The sequence below is a fragment of the Mesoplodon mirus genome (assembly GCF_964341445.2).
Source record: "Mesoplodon mirus genome assembly, chromosome: 14".
NCBI lineage: Eukaryota > Metazoa > Chordata > Mammalia > Artiodactyla > Ziphiidae > Mesoplodon > Mesoplodon mirus.
In genome coordinates, this window is record NC_138990.1 from 64,642,631 (window position 1) to 64,669,063 (window position 26,433).

Genomic DNA, 26,433 nt, shown 5'->3' on the forward strand with positions numbered 1-26,433 from the left:
CTTTAATCTTTTGGAAGAGTTTGAGAAGGATTGGTATAAGTTCTTCTTTGTATGTTTGGTAGAATATACACTGAGGAAAAGACAGCCTCTTCAGCAGGTGGCATTGGGAAAGTTGGAGAGCCACATGTAAGTCAATGAAGTTAGAACACACCCTCACACCATACACAAAAATAAACTCAGAATGGCTCAAAGGCCTAAATATAAGACAAGACACCATAAAACTCCTAGAAGAGAACATAGGCAAAACAGTCTCTGACATAAATTGTACCAATGTTTTCTTAGGTCAGTCTCCCAAGGCAATAGAAATAAAAGCAAAAATAAACACGTGAGGGCTTCCCTGGTGGCGCAGTGGTTGAGAGTCCGCCTGCCGATGCAGGGGACACGGGTTCGTGCCCCGATCCCGGAAGATCCCACATGCCGCGGAGCGGCTGGGCCCGCGAGCCATGGCCGCGGAGCCTGTGTGTCCGGAGCCTGTGCTCCGCAACGGGAGAGGCCACAGCAGTGAGAGGCCCGCGTACAGCAAAAAAAAAAAAATAAAAAAAAATAAACACGTGGGACCTAATCAAACTTACAAGCTTTTGCACAGCGAAGGAAACCATAAATAAAATGAAAAGGTAAACAAAAAGGTCCTACTGTATAGCACAGGGAACTATATTCAATATCCTGTGATAAACCATAATGGAAAAGAATGAAAAAAAAAGAATGTCTATATGTGTATAACTGAGTCACTTTGCTGTACAGCAGAGACTGGCACAACATTGTAAGTCAACTATACGTCAATTGAAAAAAATAAAATTAAGTAAAAAAAAAATAAATGGAAAGACAACCTACAGACTGGGAGAAGATATTTGCAAATGATGTGACTGATGAGGGCTTAATTTCCAAAATATACAAACAGTTCATACAACTCAACAACAAAAAAACAAGCCAATCCAAAAGTGGGCAGAAGACCTAAATAGACACTTCTCCAAAGAAGATATGCAGGTGGCCAATAGACATGTGAAAAGATGCTCAACGTTGCTAATTATTAGAGAAATGCAAATCAAAACTACAGTGAGGTACCACCTCACACCAATCAGAATAGCCATCATTAAAAAGTCTACAAATAACAAATGCTGGAGAAGGTGGGGAGAAAAGGGAACGCTCCTACACTGTTGGTGGGAATGTAAATTGGGTACAGCCACTATGGAAAACAGTATGGAAGTTCCTCAAAAAACTACAAATAAAGTTGCCATATGATCCAGCAATCCCACTACTGGGCATATACCCAAACAAAACTATAATTCAAAAAGATAAATGCACCCCCCTATGTTCATAGCAGCACTATTTACCATTGCCAAGACATGGAAACAACCTAAATGTCCATCAACAGATGAATGGATAAAGAAGATGTGGTATATATATATATATATACAGTGGAATATTACTAGGCCATAAAAAAGAATGAAATAATGCCATTTGCAGCAACATGGATGGACCTAGAGATTATCATACTAAGTGAAGTAAGTCAGAAAGAGAAAGAAATACCATATGATATCACTTATATGTGGAATCTAAAATATGACACAAATCAATATATCTATGAAACGAAAATAGACTCACAGTTACAGAGAACAGACTTGTGGTTGACAAGGGGGAGGGGGAGTAGGGGAGGGAAGGATTGGGAGTTTGCCGTTACACATATAATGTAATATATATATTATAATAATATTATACAACAAGATCCTACTGTATAGCACAGGGAACCATATTCAATATCCTGTGACAAACCATAATGGAAAAGAATATGAAAAAGAATATATATGTGTGTGTGTGTGTGTGTATAACTGAGTCACTTTGCTGTACAGAAGAAATGAACACAACATTGTAAATCAACTATACTTCAGTAAAATTAAAAAAGTTTCATTGGTACTTGGTGATTAGTTGTTCATGAGAAGAATGACAAGGGAGAGTTAAAGGTGTCTATCATGTTTCAAGCCTAAAAATTAGGTTAGTAGCAATTGAACTTTAGCAACTAAAATATAATACAGCTTAAATTTGTTTTCAAACACTATAACTGTGATTATGTAGTAGAATGGTCAGCTTTGCGTTCTTAACTTATGCATATTCACATTTTTTAGCAGCTTTGAGATATAATTCACATACTATACACTTCACCTATTTAAAGTGTACAATTCAGTGGTTTTAGTATATTTATGGATATGTGTAACCATTAACACAGTCAATTTTAGAAAATTTTTATCACCTCAGAAAGAAAGCCCATACCCTTTAGTTCTTACTCCCATATTGCCCCCTTTCTCCCATCCCCAGTAGTAAGGAACTACTAATTACATTAGTAGTTCCATCATTGTAGATTTCCGTATTCTGGAGTTTCATATGAAAGGAATCACATAATATGTGGTCTTTTATGACTGGTTTCATTTATTTCACACAGTGTTTCAAGATTCATCCATATTATAGCTTGTAACAGTTCTTCACTCCTTTTTATTGATGAATACTAGTCCGTTGAATGGATATACCACATTTTGTTTATCCATTCATCTGTTGAGTGATATTTGAGTTGTTTCCACCTTTTGGCTATTATGAAGAATTCTGCTATAAGTATTCATGTACAAGTTTTTTTGTGAATATATATTTCATTTCTCTTGGTAAATACCTAGGAGTGGAATTCCTGGGTCATATGGTAATAATTTGAGGCACTACCAGACGGTTTTCCAAGGTGGCTGTACCATTTTTCATTCCCATCAGCAGTGTATGATGGTTTAGATTGCTTTACATTCTCACTAACACTTGTTATCTGACTTTTTGATTCTAGCCATCCTAGTGGGTGTGAAGTGGTATCTCGTGGTTTTGATTCGCATTTCCCTGATGATTAATGCATATTTATATCTTTGACTTGTTTTCAGTAACAATTTCAATATACTCAGGGGAGATGGAGGATGGTACTTTGAATTGCTGTAAAAAATGAATTCTTTTCTCTAAAAATAAAATAATTTTCTCTCCTATAACATTTTGTGTAGATAGAAAATGGCAATTTAGATGCTGGTAAACATAAGCATAAGAAGGAATAGGTAATAGAAAAGGGACTGGTCTTGGTTTGAAAGTTCTTTTTTTTTATTTTTTATTTATTTTTTGCTTTATAACAAATTTAATCAGTTATACATATGCATATGTTCCCATATCCCCTCCCTTTTGCGTCTCCCTCCCACCCTCCCTATCCCACCCCTCCAGGCGGTCACAAAGCACCGAGCTGATCTCCCTGTGCTATGCGGCTGCTTCCCACTAGCTATCTACCTCACGTTTGGTAGTGTATATATGTCCATGCCGCTCTCTCGCTTTGTCACAGCTTACCCTTCCCCCTCCCCATATCCTCAAGTCCATTCTCTAGTAGGTCTGTGTCTTTTTTTTTTTTTTTTTTTTTTAATTGTGGTGGATATCTAACTTTATTTTTTTTTTTTTTATTTTTTTTTTTTATTTTTTATTTTTTATTTTTTATTTTTTTTTTTACACAATTTTTTTTATTAGTTTCTGCTTTATAACAAAGTGAATCAGTCATACACATACATCTGTTCCCACATCCCTTCCCTCATGCATCTCCCTCCCTCCCACCCTCCCCATCCCACCCCTCCAGGCGGTCACAAAGCACCGAGCTGATCTCCCTGTGCCATGCGGCCGCTTCCCACCATCTATCTACCCCACGTTTGGTAGTGTATATATGTCCATGCCTCTCTTTCGCTTTGTCACAGCTTACCCTTCCCCCTCCCCATATCCTCAAGTCCATTCTCAAGTAGGTCTGTGTCTTTATTCCTGTCTTACCCCTATGTTCTTCATGACATTTTTTTTTCTTAAATTCCATATATATGTGTCAGCATACAGTATTTGTCTTTCTCTTTCTGACTTACTTCACTCTGTATGACAGACTCTAGGTCCATCCACCTCATTACAAATAGCTCAATTTCATTTCTTTTTATGGCTGAGTAATATTCCATTGTATATATGTGCCACATCTTCTTTACCCATTCATCCGATGATGGACACTTAGGTTGTTTCCATCTCCGGGCTATTGTAAATAGGGCTGCTATGAACATTTTGGTACTGAAAGTTCTTTTAGATTCTTATAAACAGTGTATTGTGTTCTATAAACAGTGTATTGCACTGTATAGACACTAGATTATATATACATTTCATAGAGTCACAAATAATTTTCTAGACTATTATGGATATAGTATTCTTTGTGGTACTGCATTGTGGGAAGTAGCTTGTAATTAATTAACATTGAATTAATAGAATTTAGTATTTTAGTGATGTTAAGGAGGAGTAGGTTGCAGTTTTGGATGTGTTGTCCAGGGGAGGCCTTACTGAGAATGTGATTGGGTAAAGATCAAAAGGAGGTAAGAGAGGGGACTTTCTTGGTGGTGCAGTGGTTAAGACTCCGTGCTCCCAGTGCAGGGGGCCTGGGTTTGATCCCTGGTCAGGGAACTAGATCCCACGTGCATGCTGCAACTAAGAGTTCATGTGCCACAACTAAGGAGCTGGCAAGCTGCAACTAATGAGCCCGCCTGCCACAACTAAGACCTGGTGCAACCAAATAAATAAATTTTAAAAATCTTTTTTAAAACAGGAGGTAAGAGAATGAACCATGAGGATATTTGAATGTAATCATTTCAGACAGAGGGAACAGTAAATAATACATAAGTCCTGAGGTAGAAGAATACCTGTGTGTTCAGGGAACAATGAGGAGAGCAGAGCAGTAAGTGAGGGGAAGAGCAGGATCTTATAGTCCATTTTAAGGACTTTATTTTTTGGATGAGAAGTCATTGGAGAGTTTTGAGCATAGAAATGATATCTGGTTTATGTTTTTAGTAGGGCCATAGTACAAGTAGACTGGCTACCATGTTTAGAGTAGACTAACAGGGAGACAAGGGTGAAAATAGGGAAACTAGTCATGAGACATATTAATCCAGGTGAGAGAGGATGGTGGCTTAGACAAGAGTAATAGTAGTGGAGGTGGTAGAAATGGTTGGAATATGCTTTGTAGGTAGAACTAACATTTACTGATGGATCTGGATATGAGGTGTGAGTAGGAGGTGTAAGGATTGTGTCCAAGATTTCTGGCCTGAATGAAAAGAATGAGTGGCCATTCATCACTGAGATGGGGAAGACTGTGAGGTTTGGGGGAGAGTATATTAGCGTCCTTGTTTTAAACTTGCTTGAGATGTTTATTGGATATTTATGAAGAGGTGCTGAAGCAGTTGAATGAGAATCTGGGGTTTAAGGGAGAGGTGTGAGCTAGAGATATAATTTTGGAGAGTCATTAGCATATAGATGATGTTTAAAGCCATGAGATTAGATAAGATCACCAAGAGAGTGAATATAAACAGAAAGAAGAGTCCTGGTACACTCTAAAATTGAGAGGTAAGAGAGAGAGAAGGAGGAATCAAAGGAGTGGCCGAAGAGTCATGTGGAAAGCCAGGAATGTTCTAGAAGCCAAGTAAGGAAAATATTTCAAAGAGGATATATTGAATGGTGCCAGTAGATCAAGTATTTAAAAATTTTTTTCCTTATTATGTTATCTCTTTTGTTGCTGTGGTAAACGGGCTCTTCTTTTATATCTTCTAACTGTTGCTTATATATCAGTATTTGAAGGCAATGAATTTCTGTTTATTAATTTTGTATCAATACTGAATTCTTATTTAGTCATTTTAAATTGATTATCTTAGGTTTTCAGACATCCAGTCATTGCATCTGCAAATTTATTTCATCTCTTCCAATTTTTCTCTCTCTAGTTCTTTCTTCTTGTCTAATTGTATTGGCTAGTACCTCTAGAGTGAAAAGTTGGTTAAGAGTGGGTATTATTGTCTATGTCCTGACTTGAGTGGGAGTACTTTTAGGGTTTCCGCACTAAGCACTAAGTCACGGCTTTTGGGTTGAGGTAGGGGTGTGTGTGTGTGTGTATGTTTGTAGGACATAGTCTTTCTTATTTTAGTTTAAAAAAAAATCTATAATGCATGAGTTTTATCAAAAGCTTTTTCAACATCATTGAAGATGATTATATTATTTGTCTCCTTAGGTCTAGTAATATAGTTTTTATACTAGTAAATTCCTAATTTTGAACCATTGTTGCATTTCTAGAATAATGTAGTCACTAGATAAAGCTACTGGGAAGAGTTGTTGCCGCTGTTCTACTGTTGTTCTTTTCCTAATTCTGGCCAGATTTTATCATCTTTGTTAAGGATTCTGTTGTCACTGTTGTGTTCCCCGAGACTTAAGATAAGTGCAAGTGAAAATTTGGAAGTCAAACTCAGAAAAGAAATTTTCCGTCGCCGGGCCATTTCCCCCACACACAAATAGAGGGTTTATCCTTTGTATTTTCTTATGCTTCACAAAATGCATCCAAATACTAGTCACAGGCTTTTCTTCCTTGATTTAACTATTTGCAATCAACAACTAGGTTTAATTTTTACCCTTGATTTCAGATCATATATTTCTAAGTTTTTAAAATAGTCACTTGTGGTTCACCCAGAAGTAACAATGATTGTATGATTTCTTACCTCTTAAGGTAGTAGGATTTTCTGGTTTTAATTTTGTATCAGGCTGACTTACTGAATCCAAAGAATAGCTAATAGAATCTGATAGATTGTAAGTTGTATTTTCAGACCTTGCTCAGTGCATTATTGTGACTTTCTTCTTCGAAATGAAACACCACTATTTTTTCATTCCGGATAATATTAACTACATCCTCTCTTGTCTATTCCTTTGCAGACATAGTGAACTTTTTGCTGTTCTTGAGCAATCCAGGCATGCCCCTCCTCAGGATTTCTGTTCCCTTTGTCTGGAATGCTCTCTAGTCAATATCTTCTTTTTAAGTCTTTGCTCAAATGTTACTTCACAAGTCCGGCCCACCCTGACTCTTCGATTTAAAATTGTAACCCCACCTCTGTGTTTGTGATATTCCTTTTCCAGATCTATTTTTCATAACACTTACCACCTTTTAATATTCTGTATAATTTACGTGTTTATTAGGTTTGTTTCTCCCATCCTTACTAAAATGTAACCTCTTCAAAGATAGGAATTTTTTTCCTGTTCTAAAAAATTATATCTATATTTTCCTTTTTAAAAAGCTAATAGATCTCCAGTGCCTAAAACAATACCTGACACATAGGAACTCAACAAATATTTGCTGAATGAATGAATAAACTATCTTGAGGAGGGTCTTATTTATAAAGAACTCCCATTTAGGGTCAGAAAAATCCCATGGGATATGCAAAGAAATGTAAATGATCCTTTAACTTCTAAATTTAATTAATTTAGGCTGTTTTTCTCCCTCCAGATTCATCGAAGCAAGAACAAATGGAAATTCTATTTGAAAGATGGTGTTATGTGTTTTGGAGGGAGAGACTATGTATTTGCAAAAGCCATTGGTGATGCAGAGTGGTAAAACTGATGAGCTCAGTACATCATTAAGATCAGTGGGACTATATCACATGTTGTTCACTGCATGGAATTTAATAAAATTATAATTCAGATGCAAATACAAATATACAGTTTTACATTTCTTTCATTTTACATTTCAAACTGTTTTAATAGGTTTTTATTTTTTAACCCCCATTGTCTATACCATTACAAAGCATAGATGTATCAGGTGTGATGTAGCATGAAAAAATGTCATATTTCTTTACTTTTGAAGTAAAATTTAAATCAGACTCCACTTCCCCTTCATGGTGAAGTCAGTATCAATTATTAGATTGGGGCTGGTGTTCTTCCCACCTCTCACCAAACCATGTTACAAAAGACCCTGGAGACTAACACAATATTGTAAAGCAGCTATACTCTAATTAAAAAAAAATCATATTTGAAAAAAAAAAAGGATCCTGGAGAGTCTTATAAGTAGCAGGATATTTAAGTAGGCTTCTCTGGATCTTCAGTCTACGTTTATCACCAGCAGTATGCTGATTGTGCAAGCTCAGATGGTTCCTCGGAGGCAGATGCCTCAGTTGAGCCCATACTATACTCAACATGAAAATCGTTGCTGAGGCCAGGATCCCTAGAGCCAAGGATCAGCCTTTCTGGGTTTATCATGTGGCCAGGCCATTCTTCTTTGTACCTGCTTATTTCCCTGGGGAACTGTAGGGAGTGGGTTAGGTTCCCATTCTAATTCTTGTTACTTCATACTTCTGTCCTCTTCCCTCTTTCCCTATTTTTTTTTCTTCTATTTTTCTTACCGTGGAAGACCGCTTTGCAGAGTTTTTACCCCTCAAAGATACTGTCTCTCTTCTTTTTTCCTAACAGGGAATTCCCTCATTGAGTTTAGGTTTTCTAACACAAAAGTCAAGAAGAGATGTTCTGTTTAGGAACCTTCTGCTTTGGTGAGACAATCTCATTTGAAGAGAGAAGACCTGGATAACTCTTAAAACCAGGGAGAGAAAACAAAATGTAAAACGCAAATAGCACCGTTTTCCTACACCAATGAAAATAAAGCATATTAATATATCAGTAACCTATTCTGTAATATTTTCTTCCTTAGTAGACTCAAATTCCTCAAAGGAACGTTTTCCCCATCATTCTGCTTCTTTTAGTGGGTGGAGTACACATGGTATCCAAGTCTAGGATCCCTGTTTTGGCCCTGAATGGTGTTCGCCAGGGTAGTAATTCTCTCACAAAAAGCAGTTCTGGGATTGAGTGGGTTATGGTCTGTGAAAGCTCCTTGAGGATTAGGTACCTGGATCTGGCTGGTCACAGGGTGAATTCCCCATTTCTTTTTCAGAGGCAACCCCACTTGGTTTAACTTATTCCAACACTTGTTTTGTTCTACCCAAGAGACTCAGCTACTGTTAGGTCTTCTCAAAATCTGGATGAATCTTATCTGGGTCATGGACAATATGAGTGGGACACTGTCTTTGGCCTAAAGTTGGCAACTGCATGAGGATTCAGTGAGTACTAGTGAGTGAGCTGGTCTCCTCTCCAGATTCTCCAGCTATGCCTTCTTCATCCTCAGAGTGATTGTCCACCACCACCACTGCTATTCCAAATCCTTTTCTGGCTCTTGAGAACTTCCAGGAACTATGGGTTCCCTTCATGGATGTTGCCTACCATGAAATGTTCATCTTTTCTACATGGGAGGCAAAAGAGGGCACTTATTCTTTGTGTCATTCCTGAAATGTACCCCCTCCAGTGTTGAGGAGGGGGTACACTTTCTATTCTTCTTCCTGCTTTTTTTTTTCCCAGGCTCACCCGGTCACCCTGTATTAACTGCTGAATTTGTCGACAAGGTGCATTCACTTGGAAATTGGGGTTTAATGTGTTGGTTTAAGTGTTTGGGAGAGGCAATAATAGTTGTAAAATTCCTTTCCTCTTCTCCACTGTGAATTTTAAATTCTCACTTTGCTTCAGTGATTTAAAAAAAATTATATCACAAATACTACTATATTGCCCTCTTTATTTATGTGGTACATTTTATCAGAGAAAAAAAGTCACTGTCCCATTTGTGTGTCCCTCCTATATTTGATTCTATTCTGTTACATTACAGAAAACTTTTTGATGGTATTGGCCCACTAAGTTCACTAACTACTGATGGGTCATGACTCACAGGTAAAAATATTTTTAGCCCATGTGCCGAAGATAAAGTGAGACAAATCTTAATCCATTTTAAGAGTAAATTGTACTTCAAGTCCTGCAAGTTGGTGGAGTTTACCTGAGACTTGGCTTTAATATGGTATTACTTTTACTTTCAGGAACCTCTTTATCATGTCCAAGCTTAACATTTCTTGTTGCATATTTTAACAAAATATCATAAAGTAAGTTACATGTTCTTATAAATACAATAACTTGGCAAATGTCATCCTACACCCTATTATAGGTGGTGAATGTCTCTGTGAAAGAAGTTACAGTTTGTTGTGTTAAATGAAATTTATGTAAGTATCGTGTATAGTGATTCCTAACGCGAACTATTTCTCATGCGTGCATCCTGCAGTGCTTTTTTTTTTTAACATACTTTCCACCTCTGCCTGTAGGCTAAGAAGATCTTGAGTTTGCACAGTCTCTTAGGGACTGACCAACTGACCTTGCCTGGATTACCTTCTTTACCTGTTTTATTCAGTGTGCTATAATATGTGTAAAAAATCATCTGTTACAGCTCAGACTTCATAGGACAATGAGACTCCAGTTCTGCCTGAGGCACTCAGTTGAAGTCATTTAAGTTGTGTAGCAAAACTAATAGCTTTAGAATGAATAGCAAAGGTTAATTGGGTGGTGAGCAGGGGAATTTAGTGGGGGAATTTCTTTTGACTCTTGTTAGTAGGTTAATGCTGTGCTGTTTTTCATGTAAATATACTCTGAGCTAGGTGGAAATTTTACTATTTGTAACTAGAAAGCTAAATTATAAATAGGTAGCTCATGGTAATAACTCTTAGGAAGTGACTTCATATTAATAAAAATATTGCACATTTTGAAGAAAAGATTCTTTCCAATTGTGAACACATTTATTGAAATCTTAGTGACATAAAGATTCTTAATTTACACGTGGGCTTAATACATTTTTGAGGCCCTTTATAGCAAATGTTATAACATTTGGACAAAATGGCTTTTAAAAATATTTTGTAAGTTTAGATGAGCTATTCCAAATTAACTCTTTTTGTCATTTTGCAACCTACAAGTGATAACATCAAATGTGGTAAAAAAAAATACATGATAGAAATATAAATTTCTTGAGCATTTGATGTTTTTATGATTTATGTATGAGATTATACAGATTTAGGAACATACACCCTTTCTATGAGACCATCTCATAAGGAAAATGCTTCTTAACAAGGATTGTTTTATATTTCAGTTATAAAAGTGAATCAGCTAAAAATATTAATCACCTCATGTGCAAGAGTAGGATGGGTATAGTGGGAGAAATGAAGAAGTAGGAGATGAGTATATCACTAAAGGAATTTATAAGGTAGGTGAAATAAGAGATGCACATGTAAAGATAATAATACCAGCAGTGTAGAACAAAAAATACGTGATACAGATGATAGGTACTAAAGAAGTCTATAAAGAGATAAACCATTGTGGGTTACATATTTATTATTTATGCCCTGCTTTATTTGAAGTAAAGGCAGTGTCTTGACTAGTGGATTAGGGAGGGAGTGGATTAAGAAGAATTTGATAAGATAAACCTATAGCTGGGGTCTTAAAGAATGCAGGAGGAGGACAGGTAGGGAAGAAGGTGCGCCATATGGTAAGAGTGGCACAGGCACCAGCATGGAGATGCATAGCTAGGGAAAAGTAATTGGAACAACTTGTTTCATGTAGAAAAACAGGAGATAAAGTGAGCAAACTTGAGGGTGGATTCTGGAGCTCTTTGAATGTTAGGCTAGGAGCTAAAATTTATAGGTAATGATGAGCTGCTCAGAATTTTTGGCAGGTGTGTAATGAGATAGGACTTTAGGATGATTAATCAGTGGTGGTGGGTATGAGAGTGTGGACATGGGAAAGGTTGGATGTGAATAAAAATGAAGGAGGTATAGTAATACTCCAGAGGTAAGAGGAAATGGCCTGAGATGTGCACATGGTGATAGGGAAGCAAAATAAAGAACTGATGTGGAAGACAATTGAAAGGAATAATTAGTGAATGAAAGGATGTGAGAATGAGGAAGACAGTACACTATGACTCTATATGTTAAAACTTAAATTATAATGTAGAAAATAAAGATCAGTATTTGTGGAAAAGGCTGTAAAAGTTGTTTTCAGAGTATGGGTACAAGTACCTTAGGCTCAAACAATAATTAAGAGTTCATAATTTAAAGTTTCTCCACAAGGTTATATTTTATTTTTTCTTTTGTTTTACGTTCTGTTTTCCTTGCTTAGTTGTTTTGGTTCTGTGATTGTGAATCAAAAAGTTTATTGTGTGTGTATACAGCAACATGACTAATTAGCATTCTCTCATATCATTGAGAAAAATTCTAGAACGCTTGCTTACAAGAGAGAGGACTGCATCTGAGTAAAGACAAGTAACTAGTTGTGGAGTAGAAAAGTCAGAAATATAAAAAACACATTACAGAGAAGAGATATTTTATAAAGTTTATAGTTTTTTATAATCTATTTTGAATTATTTTGCAAAATGGCATAATGATTGAAAGCATGACTACACGTTTATTTCATAAATGCCAAAGAAGAGCTAAAAACTGGAAATAGGCCAGATATCGATTGGTAAGGAAATGGAAAACAGTGTTACATTCATACAGTGGGATACTATTCATCCATGAAAAAGGAATGAACTACTAATTCAAGCAGCAGCAGTGATGAATAGCAAAAACATTGTATTGAGTCAAAGAGCCTTACACAAAAGAGTATAAACTGTATGATTCTATTTATATGAAGTTCTAGAGCAGACAAGAATTAATCTATGGGGAAAAAAATCATAACCTTTATTACCCCTATAGGGCAGGGGTGAGGGGTTATTGAGAGGCATGAGGAAACTTTCTGGGGTGAGTGTTCTATATCCTGGTGGAGGTTTTGAGTGTCTGCATTTCTCAAAATGCATTAAATGGTATGCTTAGGATTTGTCCATTACACCGTATGTAAATTTTACCTTAAAAATGTAGACAAATACTAAACCTTGGTTAATGATAAGCATGCTGAAGCATGTAAGGGCTGACAATTACTGAGGTCTGCAACTTAAAATGCATCAGGAATGATGGATGGATAAATACTGGTAGATAATTATATACGTATGTTATGAAACCAATATAGTAAAATGTTGAATGTAAGTGTACGGGTGTGCACACACAATTATTTCAACTTTTCATATGTTTGAAAATGTTGGGGGAAAGTGAAAGAACTTTGAACACATATTAAACCTTTGGATGACTATGATTTACCAGTATGGGAGGCAGTGGAACACAGTGGTTAAGAGGCCAGGGTCCTGGATCAGAACTTTGAGTTTGAATCCCATTAGTTGAGTCTTTTATTAGTTTTGAGAACTTGGGAAAATTGTAATAGGTTTTCCTCTATTATAAAATGTGAATAATGTCTTCATCATAGAGTTTTATGAAGATTAAATGGGTTAAATTATATAAAATACTTATCAACGTGTTTGGCATATAATAAACTTTCAGTAACTTTAAAGTGTCAAAGGAACTTACAAAAAACACTGCAATTAAAACCATAATTTCATTGCCCTATAAGAGTCAATTCTGATAAATAAAAATACCTCTAGCAAATATTGGATATATTTTTCTATACCCTCAAAGATAGAAATGATGAAAGTTAAGCATTTTAAAATATTTAAATATTTTCTTTTACTTCCATAAAAGGACCCTAGAAAGAAGAAAAAAAATTTTTTCTTTATTGATTTCATAACTTCAGTGTAATTCAGCACATTTGTTGGATACTATTGCTGAGATCCTGAGCTAGGAGACAGGGAAACAAAATTGAGACAGGGTTCCTACCTACAGGGAGTTTACAGTATACTGTTTAATGCTTCATTTCTCTTTATAGAGACTAAACACCAAACCAACAGGCTAAAATGTGCCTTTAGGTGCTTACTTTACTTTAAATAGTAGAACCTAGATGGGATGGATAAACGTCTTTAGGACAGCACTATCCAATAGAACTTTCTGTGATGATGAAACTGTTCTGTGTATGTGCTGTCTGATAGGGTAACCACTGATCATGTGTGGCTATTGAGCATTTGACATGTGGCTAGTGCAACTGAGAAACTACATTTTTAATTTCATTTTAATTTAGCTACGTGTGTCTGGTGGGTACCAGATTGAACAGTGCATCTCTAGAGTGTATTTCTCAAGCTATCTGATGAAAAGGACAAGTTATTTTAAACTTCAAATGTTATGGACTAACGTTTTTATAAAATGCAATAAAAATTATTGCAAGGACAAAATGAGAAAAAATTAAAGACATGCAAAAATACCACCTCATTTTTAAAATATTAGATTCAACAGACATAAAATTACTCTGCCAAAATTGCTGTAAAAGTTTCTGAACACTCTCAACTTCTGTATCATTATCATGTGCCAGTGACACATAGTTTTTAGACTGGCAATGGTCATAGACCACACTTTGAGCTAGGAAGAGGTCTTTTTTTGCCTAATGTGCCTAACACATAATTTCCTGAAATCAGCTCTTTGTTAAAATTACTGGTACAGATAATTTTTTTACATATTTAAGTATAATTCAGTAATATGGTTACTGATATAACAGTTAACACTCCTTACAGCAAGTCTTGTCCAGGACAGCTGAATATTGACATTGTAATGTGGTCACCTTCAAGGTAGACCGGGAAGGCTTATTTGATCCATTGAAGCCATTTTTGCAGTTGGAGGTATAAGCTGAAAAATCCTTCCTCCTATAAAGTTCAGCTCGATATTTACAGCAGCCAAATTTGCTCAGCAACAGAAAGAAATCCCTTCGGAATGCCTTTGTGAAAATTGCATACAGAAACGGATTGGCACACGAATTGACAGGATAAAAAAGAACCAGTAAAACCTTAGAGTTGGTTACTGTAATAAGGGGCACTTTGAAGGCAGCTGAGATGGCAAAGAAAGAGATTGGTGCCATGCAGGTGAAATCGGTGAAGATGAGGACTGCCATTTTCTTAGCAATCTTTGTATCTTTGTTAGTAGCCATCAGCTCTGGATTTTGAACTGCAAAATAAATTTTAATGTAGCAAGCACAAATGATGATGAAGGCCACCACATTGAGCATCAGGATGGTTAATATGTAGACCTGTGAGAGAGTGGTTTCCACATCCATGGGGAGGCAAATGCTGACCTTCATGTAATTGCTGACACCCACAAGAGGCAACATGGCGATTAGAGTAGAAAAGAGCCATCCTCCAAGCATAATCGGAATGGCATGTTTTAATCGCAGCTTTTGGTCCAGCTGAATAGCATAGGTGATGGTGTGCCATCTTTCTAGTGTGATGACTGTGAGGGTGTAGACAGAAAGTTCACTTGAAAATACAGTGAAGAAGCCAGCAGCGCTACATCCACTCCCTGTCTGCCAATCTATGGCATGGTTATAATACTGGCCTTTGGTTTGGGCATCAACTGAGGCAATGAGTAGCAGGTAGAGCCCCATGCAGAAGTCTGCAAAGGAGAGGTTGCACATGAGAAAGCGGGGCACTGTCAGTTTATAACGACTGGTCAGGAGAACAAAGAGGACAGTCACATTTCCCGTGATGGCGAAAATATTAATCAGCCAAATCAGTACTCTAAGGAAGTCATAGCCCATAATATCTTCACAGGGATTAAAAGCATCTGGTTCAGGAGCACATTGGAGTGTCTTGGGTAAGCAGAAACCATAGTCATAATCCCAGCTACTCAGTTCACTCTCAGCAAAGATGGCAGAATAACTGTAAGAAGAATAGTTTGGCTCAATGTAAACTTAGAATTTTTTATGATTCTGGGTATTGAAAATATTCAGAAATCATCCGTAGTGTTTTTTTTTTAAGGAAAACAAACAAAAAGGAAACAAAGTCACAACAGCCTTAGTCTTAGATTTATTTATCTGAGAACTCTGAATTGATGGAGGATTTCCTTAAGAAGGGAATGAAAAGCCATTTAGGCTTTTTTTTTTAATATGTAGATTTTACACGATGCAAAGACTTAATGAAGCTGTTTACAAAGGATGATTTTCTTTGGAAAACAAATTTAGAGACATAATCTTGCTTGCTCAATGTAAAAGAACCCTTTCTTGACATTTCCTTAACTATTTATCTCCTTTAGTTGTCAACCAAACTGTTATCAAGCTGTCTGTCTGTAGTAGAACGCGAATGGGATTGGAAGGCTCACATTGTTAAAGATCATCAGCTACTGAAGGACATGCTTGCATTTGAGTCCCTGGCTAATCAGATAGCTCAGCTGAGAAATAGAAACCAAAGATAGGTTACTCGATAGAAATTTAGGAGCAGAGGAAGAATAGAGTCATGAACAATAGGAAGAAATAGTTTTAAATAGATATTACTTACAGTATGAGTCAAATTCAGAGAGTGGATTGAAGAGGGGCTCTGTCCCTAGAGAAGGAATGGTCCCACCTCCACCACTCCCTTACTCCCAACCACACTGCTACTGCTTGAGTTCAGATTTTCATTTTCTCTTAAGGGACAATTACATTAGTTTTCTTCCTGGCATCCTTCCTCTAGTTTTAGCCCTCTTCTAGTCCATCTGTATATTCCTTCTGTATGGCCTTTCTTACGCACAAATATATTAATTCAAACATTTCCTAGTTTCTCACTGGCTAGGGGATAAACTCCAGACTCCTTGTGATGACCTCTAAGTCTCTCCTTGATCTTCGTTCTGTCTCCTTCTCCAGTCTCATCTCTAAGAAGCAGTTGTGCTGCACGGTGCAGGACATGGGCTCTAAAGCAAGATTGCCTGGGTTCCAGCTTTTACTGGCTGTGTAAACCTGGGAGAGTTATTTTAACATCTCTGTACCTCAGATTCTTCATTTGCCAAATAGGGATAATAATCATACCTCCCTCATTAGGGTTGTGCTAAGGATTAAATGTATTAACACATGTAGATTGTTCAGGATAATGCCTGACACCTATTAAGTGCTCAGTGACTGTTAGAGATTCTCATAATTATCTCTTGCAAATCCCCTGTGCAACCAGCCCTTTGGTCACATGAAATGACATGTGGCTCTCAGAATAAGTTCTACGGTTTCATCCCTTTGTATTTGAATGTGCTGTTTCTTCTTCCCTTTCTTTTCTCATTTCTCTGGAGAATTCCTCCTGATCTTTAAAGATAAGCATCTCTATGAAGCCTTTCCTGATTCTGCACCTCTAAGGAGTTTATCATCCCTTCTCTCAGCCATGGCTGCACTTAAGTACTATTGTAGTTCTCAAACTAGATTGCCATTATATGATGATGCATGTCTTCTTTCATAGTCTGTGAGGCTATTCTTTAATAGCCTTGAAGTCAGGGGATTAGGTCTTATTTATGTCTAAAATCTCAGCGCCTCACATAGTTTTAGCTCAGAGTATCCATTCGATAAATGTTTGTGGAATGAATAAGCCAGGGTGATGCTGGCTTAGAAAGGAATTGAGAGGATACAGAGACAATGAATGATACAGTATGATGCATGTAGTCTTAACAAATTTTCTCTTTGCCCACAGTCAGCTAATACAATCTTGGGAGGTGAAGAAAGGGGCATAATTTTTCTGTCAGGGCCATTACAAATGTGTATTTCACCTTAGAGTTTCTCACACATTAAAAGAGCATTTTTCTCTAGTCTTAAAACTTAGCTTCTCATTTTCTGTAGAAGGAAGTGTGTACCTAATACAGTGAGTGGATAAAATGATATATTTGAGTAATACAATTACCCAAGGGAAGAAACACAGATTTTTTAAAAAAAAAATGGAAAAGAAATCTATGACCGGGGACTCCAGAAACGTGCTAGCGTATCATAGAAACCACACTGGGACTGGAGAAGTACTGCGGCCACACACAGGAGACTGCATAGGAACCTCACTTGTTTTGTTATTAAATACAAGTAGCACATTTGTTTGTCCTCATGCACATCAGTATAATTACCTAATTTTTAAATCTTTAAAGAGATATGGTGGTTATAAGGATGATGAGAGAAAATAGGTTTTTTCTTACCATTGGCAAGGTCCTTAAAGACCAGCTCATTGAACCCTTCATTTTATTGGTAAGGAGAGCAAGATTAAAGGAGGTACGTGACTTGCCTCAGGTCCCTCAGCACTAGGGACTAGTGGCAATGCTAGGTCTTCATATGCGTAGTCCAGGGGCCTTTCTTCTCTACTTCACTATCTCTCAGTATTTTTCAAGGTGTGGTCCTTGGACCACTTGCATCACAATCACCAGAGTCTTTGTTACAGTGAAGATTCCTGGCTTTACTTCAGACCCTGAATCTAACTCTCTAGGGACAGAGCCCAGGAATCTGCATTTTAAGCAAGTTCCCTGGATGATTACTACAAAATAATAGCCTCTATTTAATCAGATGAAAACTTTCCAACTATTGCCGCTTTAGTTTCCCTTACTACTTTCCCCTTATTAAAACTACTTCAGCTGCTATTGGAAGCACTAGTTCAAAGCCACTAAAAATTCTGCCATGAATTCTGAATAAACTTATATCACTGAGAGGTCAAACATGTTCCCTTGGATTTCCCTGGTGGCGCAGTGGTTAAGAATCCGCCTGCCAATGCAGGGGACACGGGTTTGAGCCCCGGTCCGGGAAGATCCCACATGCTTCAGAGCAACTAAGCCTGTGGGCCACAACTACCGAGCTTGCACTCTAGAGCCTGTGAGCCACAACTACTGAGCCCGCATGCCACAACTACTGACGTCTGCGTGCCTAGAGCCCGTGCTCCGTGACAAGAGAAGCCACCACAATGAGAAGCCCGCACACTGCAATGAAGAGTAGCCCCCGCTCGCTGCAACTAGAGAAAACCTGTGTATAGCAACGAAGACCCAACACAGCCAAAAATAGATTAAAAAAAAAAAGTTCCCTTTCCCATTCCCCTGGTCCCTTGGTCTTTCTTTTTTTTGCCCTACTGGGCACATGTCTAGCAGTTCTTCTCCTTGGTGATTTGTCTTCAGACCAAAAACGTACCTGCTGCTACTTACATGTGTCCTGGGATGGCTCCTGAGGGCAGGAACATGACTGTTGACAAAACCCAGCATGGAGCTGTCTTTAGTACTGAAGGCTGTGCAGGGAGTGTGAATGGGCTTGGGTGGGCTTAGCAATATTGAGTCAGAGGAAGGAGAAGCAGTAGCACCATTGCTCCAGTTACAATCAACAGGCAGGAGAAAAGACAGGGATTTTAGGAGGACAGTGGGGCCAACCATAGCAGTAAGGGCACCATAATATCTTGGGGAGAGCAGATAAGACTTAGTGGCTGGCTCTAGAATTTCTAAACTCCAGGGACTTGGGAATAGCAATCTGGTGGGAAGGGAAGGAAGGGGACTTATCACGCAAGATGCTTTCACAGGGAACACACTCTTTTTACTTAGATTATGTGTTAATTTCAGGTAGTTTTGGGGATGCTGAAGATAAGAGGACTTGTTTTAAAAAACAGTGTTAGCATAGACTCAAGATTGGATGCTCATTTTGAAAGGTGTGCAGTGGTAGGGGCTGATGGTTACTGAGACTGAAGTAAGTCTCCCCTTCCCCCATAACACCCCTTGATGGTACCATTGACTCTACCCAGAAGTGGTTTCCCATTAATGAGAAAAAAAAAAGCCATATGGTTGCAGAAGAGTTATGTGGAAGGTGATGATAGAGTATTGAGAGAGAAGAGTGGGAATGGTGAGGAAAAGGAACGGTGGAGGATAGTTGGTGTCAGACCTAAATGAAGGAAAAAAGAAAAGAAGAATACAGGCTATAATATAAGGTACCCTCGATGCTGTCACAATCTGTAAAAACTCCCTTCACTCTCTTGGTTCTGAAAGCCAAATGATATTTCTGCTGCCCCTTACAGTTAAAGAAAAAAGTCTCAAAAAAGATAAGTACTGCCCAGGGATACCTAGTGTTATAGGAACATTAATGCCAAGAATTCATATCCATGGGACTTCCCTGGTGGTCCAATGGTTAAGACTTTGCTTTCCAATGCAGGGGGTATGGGGTTGATCCCTGGTCGAGGAGCTAAGATCCCACATGCCTCGTGGCCAAAAACCAAAACATAAAACGGAAGCGATATTGTAACAAATTCAATAAAGACTTTAAAAATGGTCCACATCAAAAAAAAAAATCTTAAAAAAAAATTCATATCCAACTCTGAGGAGCTCCAAAGCCCAGGATCTTTCTATCATATTACCCTGCTGATTCTATATATCTTACAGATTGATAGGAAAAAAGAGAAAAGAAAAAAAAAAAAGATGTAGAGGAGGGAATGGAGATTGGCAAGGTATCTTAGAAGGGCATCTGGTTTTGTAGCCTAAAGGACATAGGGGAGGGGATGGGAGTGGAAGGGAAATAATAAAACTTCTAAATCACAGTAAATGTGGCATAGGGACACTGGGATTATCTTTTGATGCATGCTCTTTTACATTTTAAGGTATATGAAGTGCCAAAGCAGCTGAAAAATGTTTAAAAAAAAATCAGAATAGAAATGGAGCTCCTGTCTAGTGTATGTCAGTGATAGCGTTAAGTCTGAATAATTTTAAGCTCCAGAGCATAATGGTCAAGGTGGCCAAAGTCTCCTTGAAGGGAAGTGGCTACTTGTAGAAGCTGTGCCTGCAATCAGTTAATCTTTGTGGAATGCTGACCGCGTGACTAGTGAAAATCCTTACAAATGAGGCTATCATTAAACAAGCTGTTAGTGACATCAAAATACCTGCAAATAAAATTTTAATTCCTGAAGAGAATTTAATGTAACTGTAGAATGAATATGTAGGTATGTTTTTTTTTGTTTTTTGTGTGGTACACGGGCCTCTCACTGTTGTGGCCTCTCCCGTTGCGGAGCACAGGCTCTGGACGCGCAGGCTCAGTGTCCATGGCTCACGGGCCTAGCTGCTCTGCAGCATGTGGGATCTTCCCAGACCGGGGCACGAACCCGTATCCCCTGCATCGGCAGGCGGACTCTCAACCACTGCGCCACCAGGGAAGCCCTGTAGGTATGTTTTTTGAAAGTATTTATTTTTAACCAGTTGAAAGAGATAATTGATCAACTGGGTGCCGCTTGCAAAAACACACACAAAAGAACCCCCATTTTAAAACTATAAAAAAATGCTTTGCAAACATGCCCCCCAACCAAGATTTTTATCAAAAGAAAATCCTTGGGCGGAGACCTTCAAGATGGCAGAGGAGTAAGACATGGAGATCACCTTCCTCCCCACAAATACATCAGAAATACATCTACATGTGGAACAACTCCTACAGAACACCTACTGAATGCTGGCAGAAGACCTCAGGCTTCCCAAAAGGCAAGAAACTCCCCACGTACCTGGGTAGGGAGAAAGAAAAAAGAAAAAACAGAGACAAAGAATAGGGATGGGACCTGCACATCTGGGAGGGAGCCGTGAAGGAGGAAAGGTTTCCACACACTAGGAAGCCCCTTCGCAGGCACAGAGGGGTGGTGGTGGAGGGGGGAAGCTTCAGAGCCACGGAGGAATGCATAGCAACAGGGGTACAGAGGGCAAAGCAGAGAGATTCCCACACAGAGGATTGGTGCCGACCAGCACTCACCAGCCTGAAAGGCTTGTCTGCTCACCCGCTGGGGCGGGTGTGGGCTGGGGGCTGAGGCTCGGGCTTCTGAGGTCAGATCCCAGGGAGAGGACTGGGGTTGGCTGTGTGAACACAGCCTGAAGGGGACTAGCGTGCCACAGCTAGCCGGGAGGGAGTCCAGGAAAAAGCCTGGAACTGCCTAAGAGGCAAGAGACCATTGTTTCGGAGTGTGCAAGGAGAGTGGATTCAGAGTACCACCTAAAGGAGCTCCAGAGACCGGCGTGAGCCGCAGCTATCAGCATGGACACCAGAGACGGGCATGAGACGCTAAGGCTGCTTCTGCAGCCACCAAGAAGCCTGTGTGCAAACACAGGTCACTATCCACACCACCGCTTCTGGTAGCCTGTGCAGCCCACCACTGCCAGGGTCCCGTGATCCAGGGACAACTTCCCCGGGAGAACACACGGTGCACCTCAGGCTGTTGCAACATCACCTCGGCCTCTGCCACCACAGGCTCACCCCGCATTCCATACCCCTCCCTCCCACTGGCCTGAGTGAGCCAGAGCCCCCTAATCAGCCGCTCCTTTAACCCCCTCCTGTCTGGGTGAAGAACAGACACCAGAGGGTGACCTACATGCAGAGGCAGGGCAAAATCCAAAGCTGAACCCCAGGAGCTGTGCAAACAAAGAAGAGAAAGGGAAATTTCTCTGGGCAGCCTCAGGAGCTTTGGATTAAATCTCCATAATCAACTTGATGTACCCTGCATCTCTGGAATACCTGAATAGACAACGAATCATCCCAAAATTGAGGCGGTGGACTTTGGGAGCAACTGAAGACTTGGGGTTTGCTTTCTGCATCTAATTTGTTTCTGGTTTTATGTTTATCTCAGTCTGGTACTTAGAGCTTATTATCATTGATAGATTTGTTTATGGATTTGGTTGCTCTCTTCCTTTATTTTTTTATATGTATATATATATATATTTTTCCCTCCTTTTTCTCTTTTTCTGAGTGTTTATATGTATGCTTCTTTGTGTGATTTTGTCTGTATAGGTTTGCTTTTACCATTTGTCCTAGTGTTCCATCTGTCCTATTTTTTTAAGTATAGTTTTTAGTGCTTGTTATCATTGGTGGATTTGTTTACTGGTTTGGTTGCTCACTTCTTTCTTTTCTTTTTTTATTTTAATAATATTTTTTATTTTAATAACTTTATTTATTTTTTCTTTTTCTTTCTTTCTTTCTTTTTCCTCCCTTTTATCTGAGCCGTGTGGCTGACAGGGTCTTGGGGCTCCGGCTGGGTGTCAGGCCTGAGCCTCTGAGGTGGGAGAGCCGAGTTCAGGACATTGGTCCACCAGAGACCTCCCAGCCCCACGTAATATCAGTCGATGAGAGCACGCCCAGAGATCTCTGTCTCAATGCTAAGACCCAGCTCCACTCAACAACCAGCAAGCTCCAGTGCTGGACATCCTATGCCAAACAGCTAGCAAGACAGGGACACAACACCACCCATTAGCAGAGAAGCTGCCTAAAAGCATGCTAAGTTCACAGACACCCCAAAACACACCACCGGACACTGTCTTGCCCACCAGAAAGACAAGATCCAGCCTCATCCACCAGAACACAGGCACCAGTCCCCTCCACCAGGAAGCCTACACAACCTACAGAACCAAACTAACCCACTGGGGGCAGACACCAAAAACAACGGGAACTGCAAACCTGCAGCCTGTGAAAAAGAGACCCCAAACACAGTAAGTTAAGCAAAATAGGAAGACAGAGAAATATACAGCAGATGAAGAAGCAAGGTAAAAACCCACCAGATCAAACGAAGAGGAAATAGGCAGTCCACCTGAAAAAGAATTCCAAGTAATGATAGTAAAGATGGAAAAATCTTGGAAATAGAATGGAGAAAATACAAGAAACATTTAAGAAGGACCTAGAAGAACTAAAGAGCAAACAAACAATGATGAACAATACAATAAATGAAATTAAAAATTCTCTAGAAGGAATCAATAGCAGAATAACTGAGGCAGAAAAACGGATAAGTGACCGGGAAGATAAAATAGTGGAAATAACTACCACAGCGCAGAATAAAGAAAAAAGAAACAAAAGAATTGAGGACAGTCTCAGAGACCTCTGGGACAACATTATATGCACCAACATTTGTATTATAGGGGTCCCAGAAGAAGAAGAGAAAAAGAAAGGGACAGAGAAAATATTTGAAGAGATTATAGTTGAAAACTTCCCTAATATGGGAAAGGAAACAGTCAATCAAGTCCAGGAAGCACAGAGAGTAACAGGCAGGATAAATCCAAGGAGAAACACACGAAGACACATATTAATCAAACTATCAAAATTTAAATACAAAGAAACAATATTAAAAGCAGCAAGGGAGGGGGCTTCCCTGGTGGCGCAGTGGTTGAGAGTCCGCCTGCCGATGCAGGGGACATGGGTTCGTACCCCGGTCCGGGAGGATCCCACATGCTGCGGAGCGGCTGGGCCCGTGAGCCATGGCCGCTGGGCCTGCGCGTCCGGAGCCTGTGCTCTGCAACGGGAGAGGCCACAACAGTGAGAGGCCCACGTACTGAAAAAAAAAAAAAAAAAAAAGCAGCAAGGGAAAACCAACAAATAATATACAAGGGAATCCCCATAAGGTTAACAGCTGATCTTTCAGCAGAAACACTGCAAGCCAGAAGGGTGTGGCAGGACATATTTAAAGTGATGAAAGGGAAAAACCTACAACCAAGATTACCCAGCAAGGATCTCATTCAGATTCGACAGAGAAATTAAAATCTTTACAGACAAGGAAAAGCTAAGAGAATTCAGCACCACCAAGCCAGCTTTACAGCAAATGCTAAAGGAACTTCTCTAGGCAGGAAACACAAGAGAAGGAAAAGACCTACAATAACAAACCCAAAACAATTAAGAAAATGGTCATAGGAACATACATATTGATAACTACCTTAAATGTAAATGGATTAAATGTTCCAACCAAACGACATGGACTGGCTGAATGGATACAAAAACAAGACCTGTATTTACGCTGTCTACAAGAGACCCACTTCAGACCTAGGGACACATACAGACTGAAAGTGAGGGGATGGAAAAAGATATTCCATGCAAATGGAAATCAAAAGAAAGCTGGAGTAGCAATTCTCCTATCAAACGAAGTAGACTTTAAAACAAAGACTATTACAAGAGACAAAGAAGGACACTACATCATGATTAAGGGATCAATCCAAAAGAAGATATAACAATTGTAAATATTTGTGCACCCAACATAGGAGCACCTCAATACATAAGGCAAATGCTAACAGTCATAAAAGCGGAAATCGACAGTAACACCATCATAGTAGGGGACTTTAACACACCACTTTCACCAATGGACAGATCATCCAAATGAAAATAAATAAGGAAACACAAGCTTTAAATGATACATTAAACAAGATGGACTTCATTGATATTTATAGGACATTCTATCCAAAAACAACAGAAAAGAGTCCCTTCTCAAGTGCTCATGGAACAGTCTCCAGAATAGATCATATCTTGGGTCACAAAGCAAGCCTTGGTAAATTTAAGGAAATTGAAATCATATCAAGTATCTTTCCCAACCACAATGCTAGGAGACTAGATATCAATTACAGGAAAAAAATCTGTAAAAAATACAAACACATGGAGGCTAAACAATATGCTACTAAATAACCAAGAGATCACTGAAGAAATCAAAGAGGAAATAAAAAAATACCTAGAAACAAATGACAATGAAAACATGATGACCCAAAGTCTATGGGATGCAGCAAAAGCAATTCTAAGAGGGAAGTTTATAGCAATACAATCCTACCTCAAGAAAGAAGAAACATCTCAAATAAACAACCTAACTTTACACCTAAAGCAATTAGAGAAAGAAGAACAAAAACACCCCCAAAGTTAGCAGAAGGAAAGAAATCATAAAGATCAGATCAGAAATAAAAAGAAATGAAGGAAATGATAGCAAAGATCAATAAAAGTAAAATCTGCTTCCTTGAGAAGATAAACAAAATTTGTAAACCATTAGCCAGACTCAGGAAGAAAAAAAGGGAGAAGACTCAGATCAATAGAATTAGAAGTGAAAAAGGAGAAGTAGCAACTGACACTGCAGAAATACAAAGGATCATGAGAGATTACTACAAGCAACTATATGCCAATAAAATGGACAGCCTGGAAGAAATGGACAAATTCTTAGGAAAGCACAACCTTCCGAGACTGAACCAAGAAGAAATAGAAAATATAAACAGACCAATCACAAGCAGCGGAATTGATACTGTGATTAATAATTTTCAAACAAACAAAAGCCCAGGACCAGATAGCTTCACAGGAAAATTCTGTCAAACATTTAAAGAAGAGCTAACACCTATCCTTCTCAAACTCTTCCAAAATGCAGCAGAGGGAGGAACACTCCCAAACTCATTGTACTAGGCCACCATCACCCTGATACCAAAACCAGACAAAGATGTCATAAATAAAGAAAACTACAGGCCAATATCACTGATGAACATAGATGCAAAAATCCTCAACAAAATACTAGCACACAGAATCCAACAGCACATTAAAAGCATCATACACCATGATCAAGTGGGGTTTATCCCAGGAATGCAGGAATTCTTTAATATACACAAATCAATCAATGTGATAAACCATATTAACAAATTGAAGGAGAAAAAACATATGATCAAACTGAAGGAGCAAAACCATATGATCATCTCAATAGATACAGAAAAAGTTTTTGACAAAATTCAACACCCATTTATGATAAAAACTCTCCAGAAAGTAGGCATAGAGGGAACTTATCTCAATATAATAAAGGCCATATATGACAAACCCACAGCCAACATCGTTCTCAATGGTGAAAAACTGAAACTATTTCCACTAAGATCAGGAACACGATACGGTTGCCCAGTCTCACCACTAGTATCAACATAGTTTTGGAAGTTTTAGCCACAACAATCGGAGAAGAAAATGAAATAAAAGGAATCCAAATAGGAAAAAAAGAGGTAAAACTGTCCAAATAGGAAAAGAAGAAGTAAAACTTTTCCAGTTAGGAAAAGAAGAAGTAAAACTGTCATTGCAGATGACATGATACTATACATAGAGAATCCTGAAGATGCTACCAGAAAACTACTAGAGCTAATCAATGAATTTGGTAATGTAGCAGGATACAAAATTAATGCACAGAAATCTCTTGCATTCCTATACACTAATGATGAAAAATGTGAAAGGGAAATTAAGGAAACACTGCCAATTACCATTGCAACAAAAGGAATAAAAGAC

The 26,433-nt window shown here is 38.6% G+C and overlaps 2 protein-coding genes across 2 annotated transcripts in view; one reads left to right on the forward strand and one right to left on the reverse strand.

Moving 5' to 3' along the window:
• GTF2A1L (general transcription factor IIA subunit 1 like) overlaps nucleotides 1-7,469 on the forward strand; it is a 75,472-nt gene extending 68,003 nt beyond the window's left edge. The window contains exon 11 of the mRNA XM_082642001.1: nucleotides 7,331-7,469. Within this exon, the coding sequence (XP_082498127.1) occupies nucleotides 7,331-7,438 (108 nt within the window). The 3' untranslated portion in view covers nucleotides 7,439-7,469. The remainder of the gene's footprint in view (nucleotides 1-7,330) is intronic.
• Nucleotides 7,470-14,182: 6,713 nt separating this feature from the next.
• LHCGR (luteinizing hormone/choriogonadotropin receptor) overlaps nucleotides 14,183-26,433 on the reverse strand; it is a gene marked incomplete at its 5' end in the record, with an annotated part of 70,707 nt that continues 58,456 nt past the window's right edge. The window contains one exon of the mRNA XM_082642537.1: nucleotides 14,183-15,355. Within this exon, the coding sequence (XP_082498663.1) occupies nucleotides 14,203-15,355 (1,153 nt within the window). The 3' untranslated portion in view covers nucleotides 14,183-14,202. The remainder of the gene's footprint in view (nucleotides 15,356-26,433) is intronic.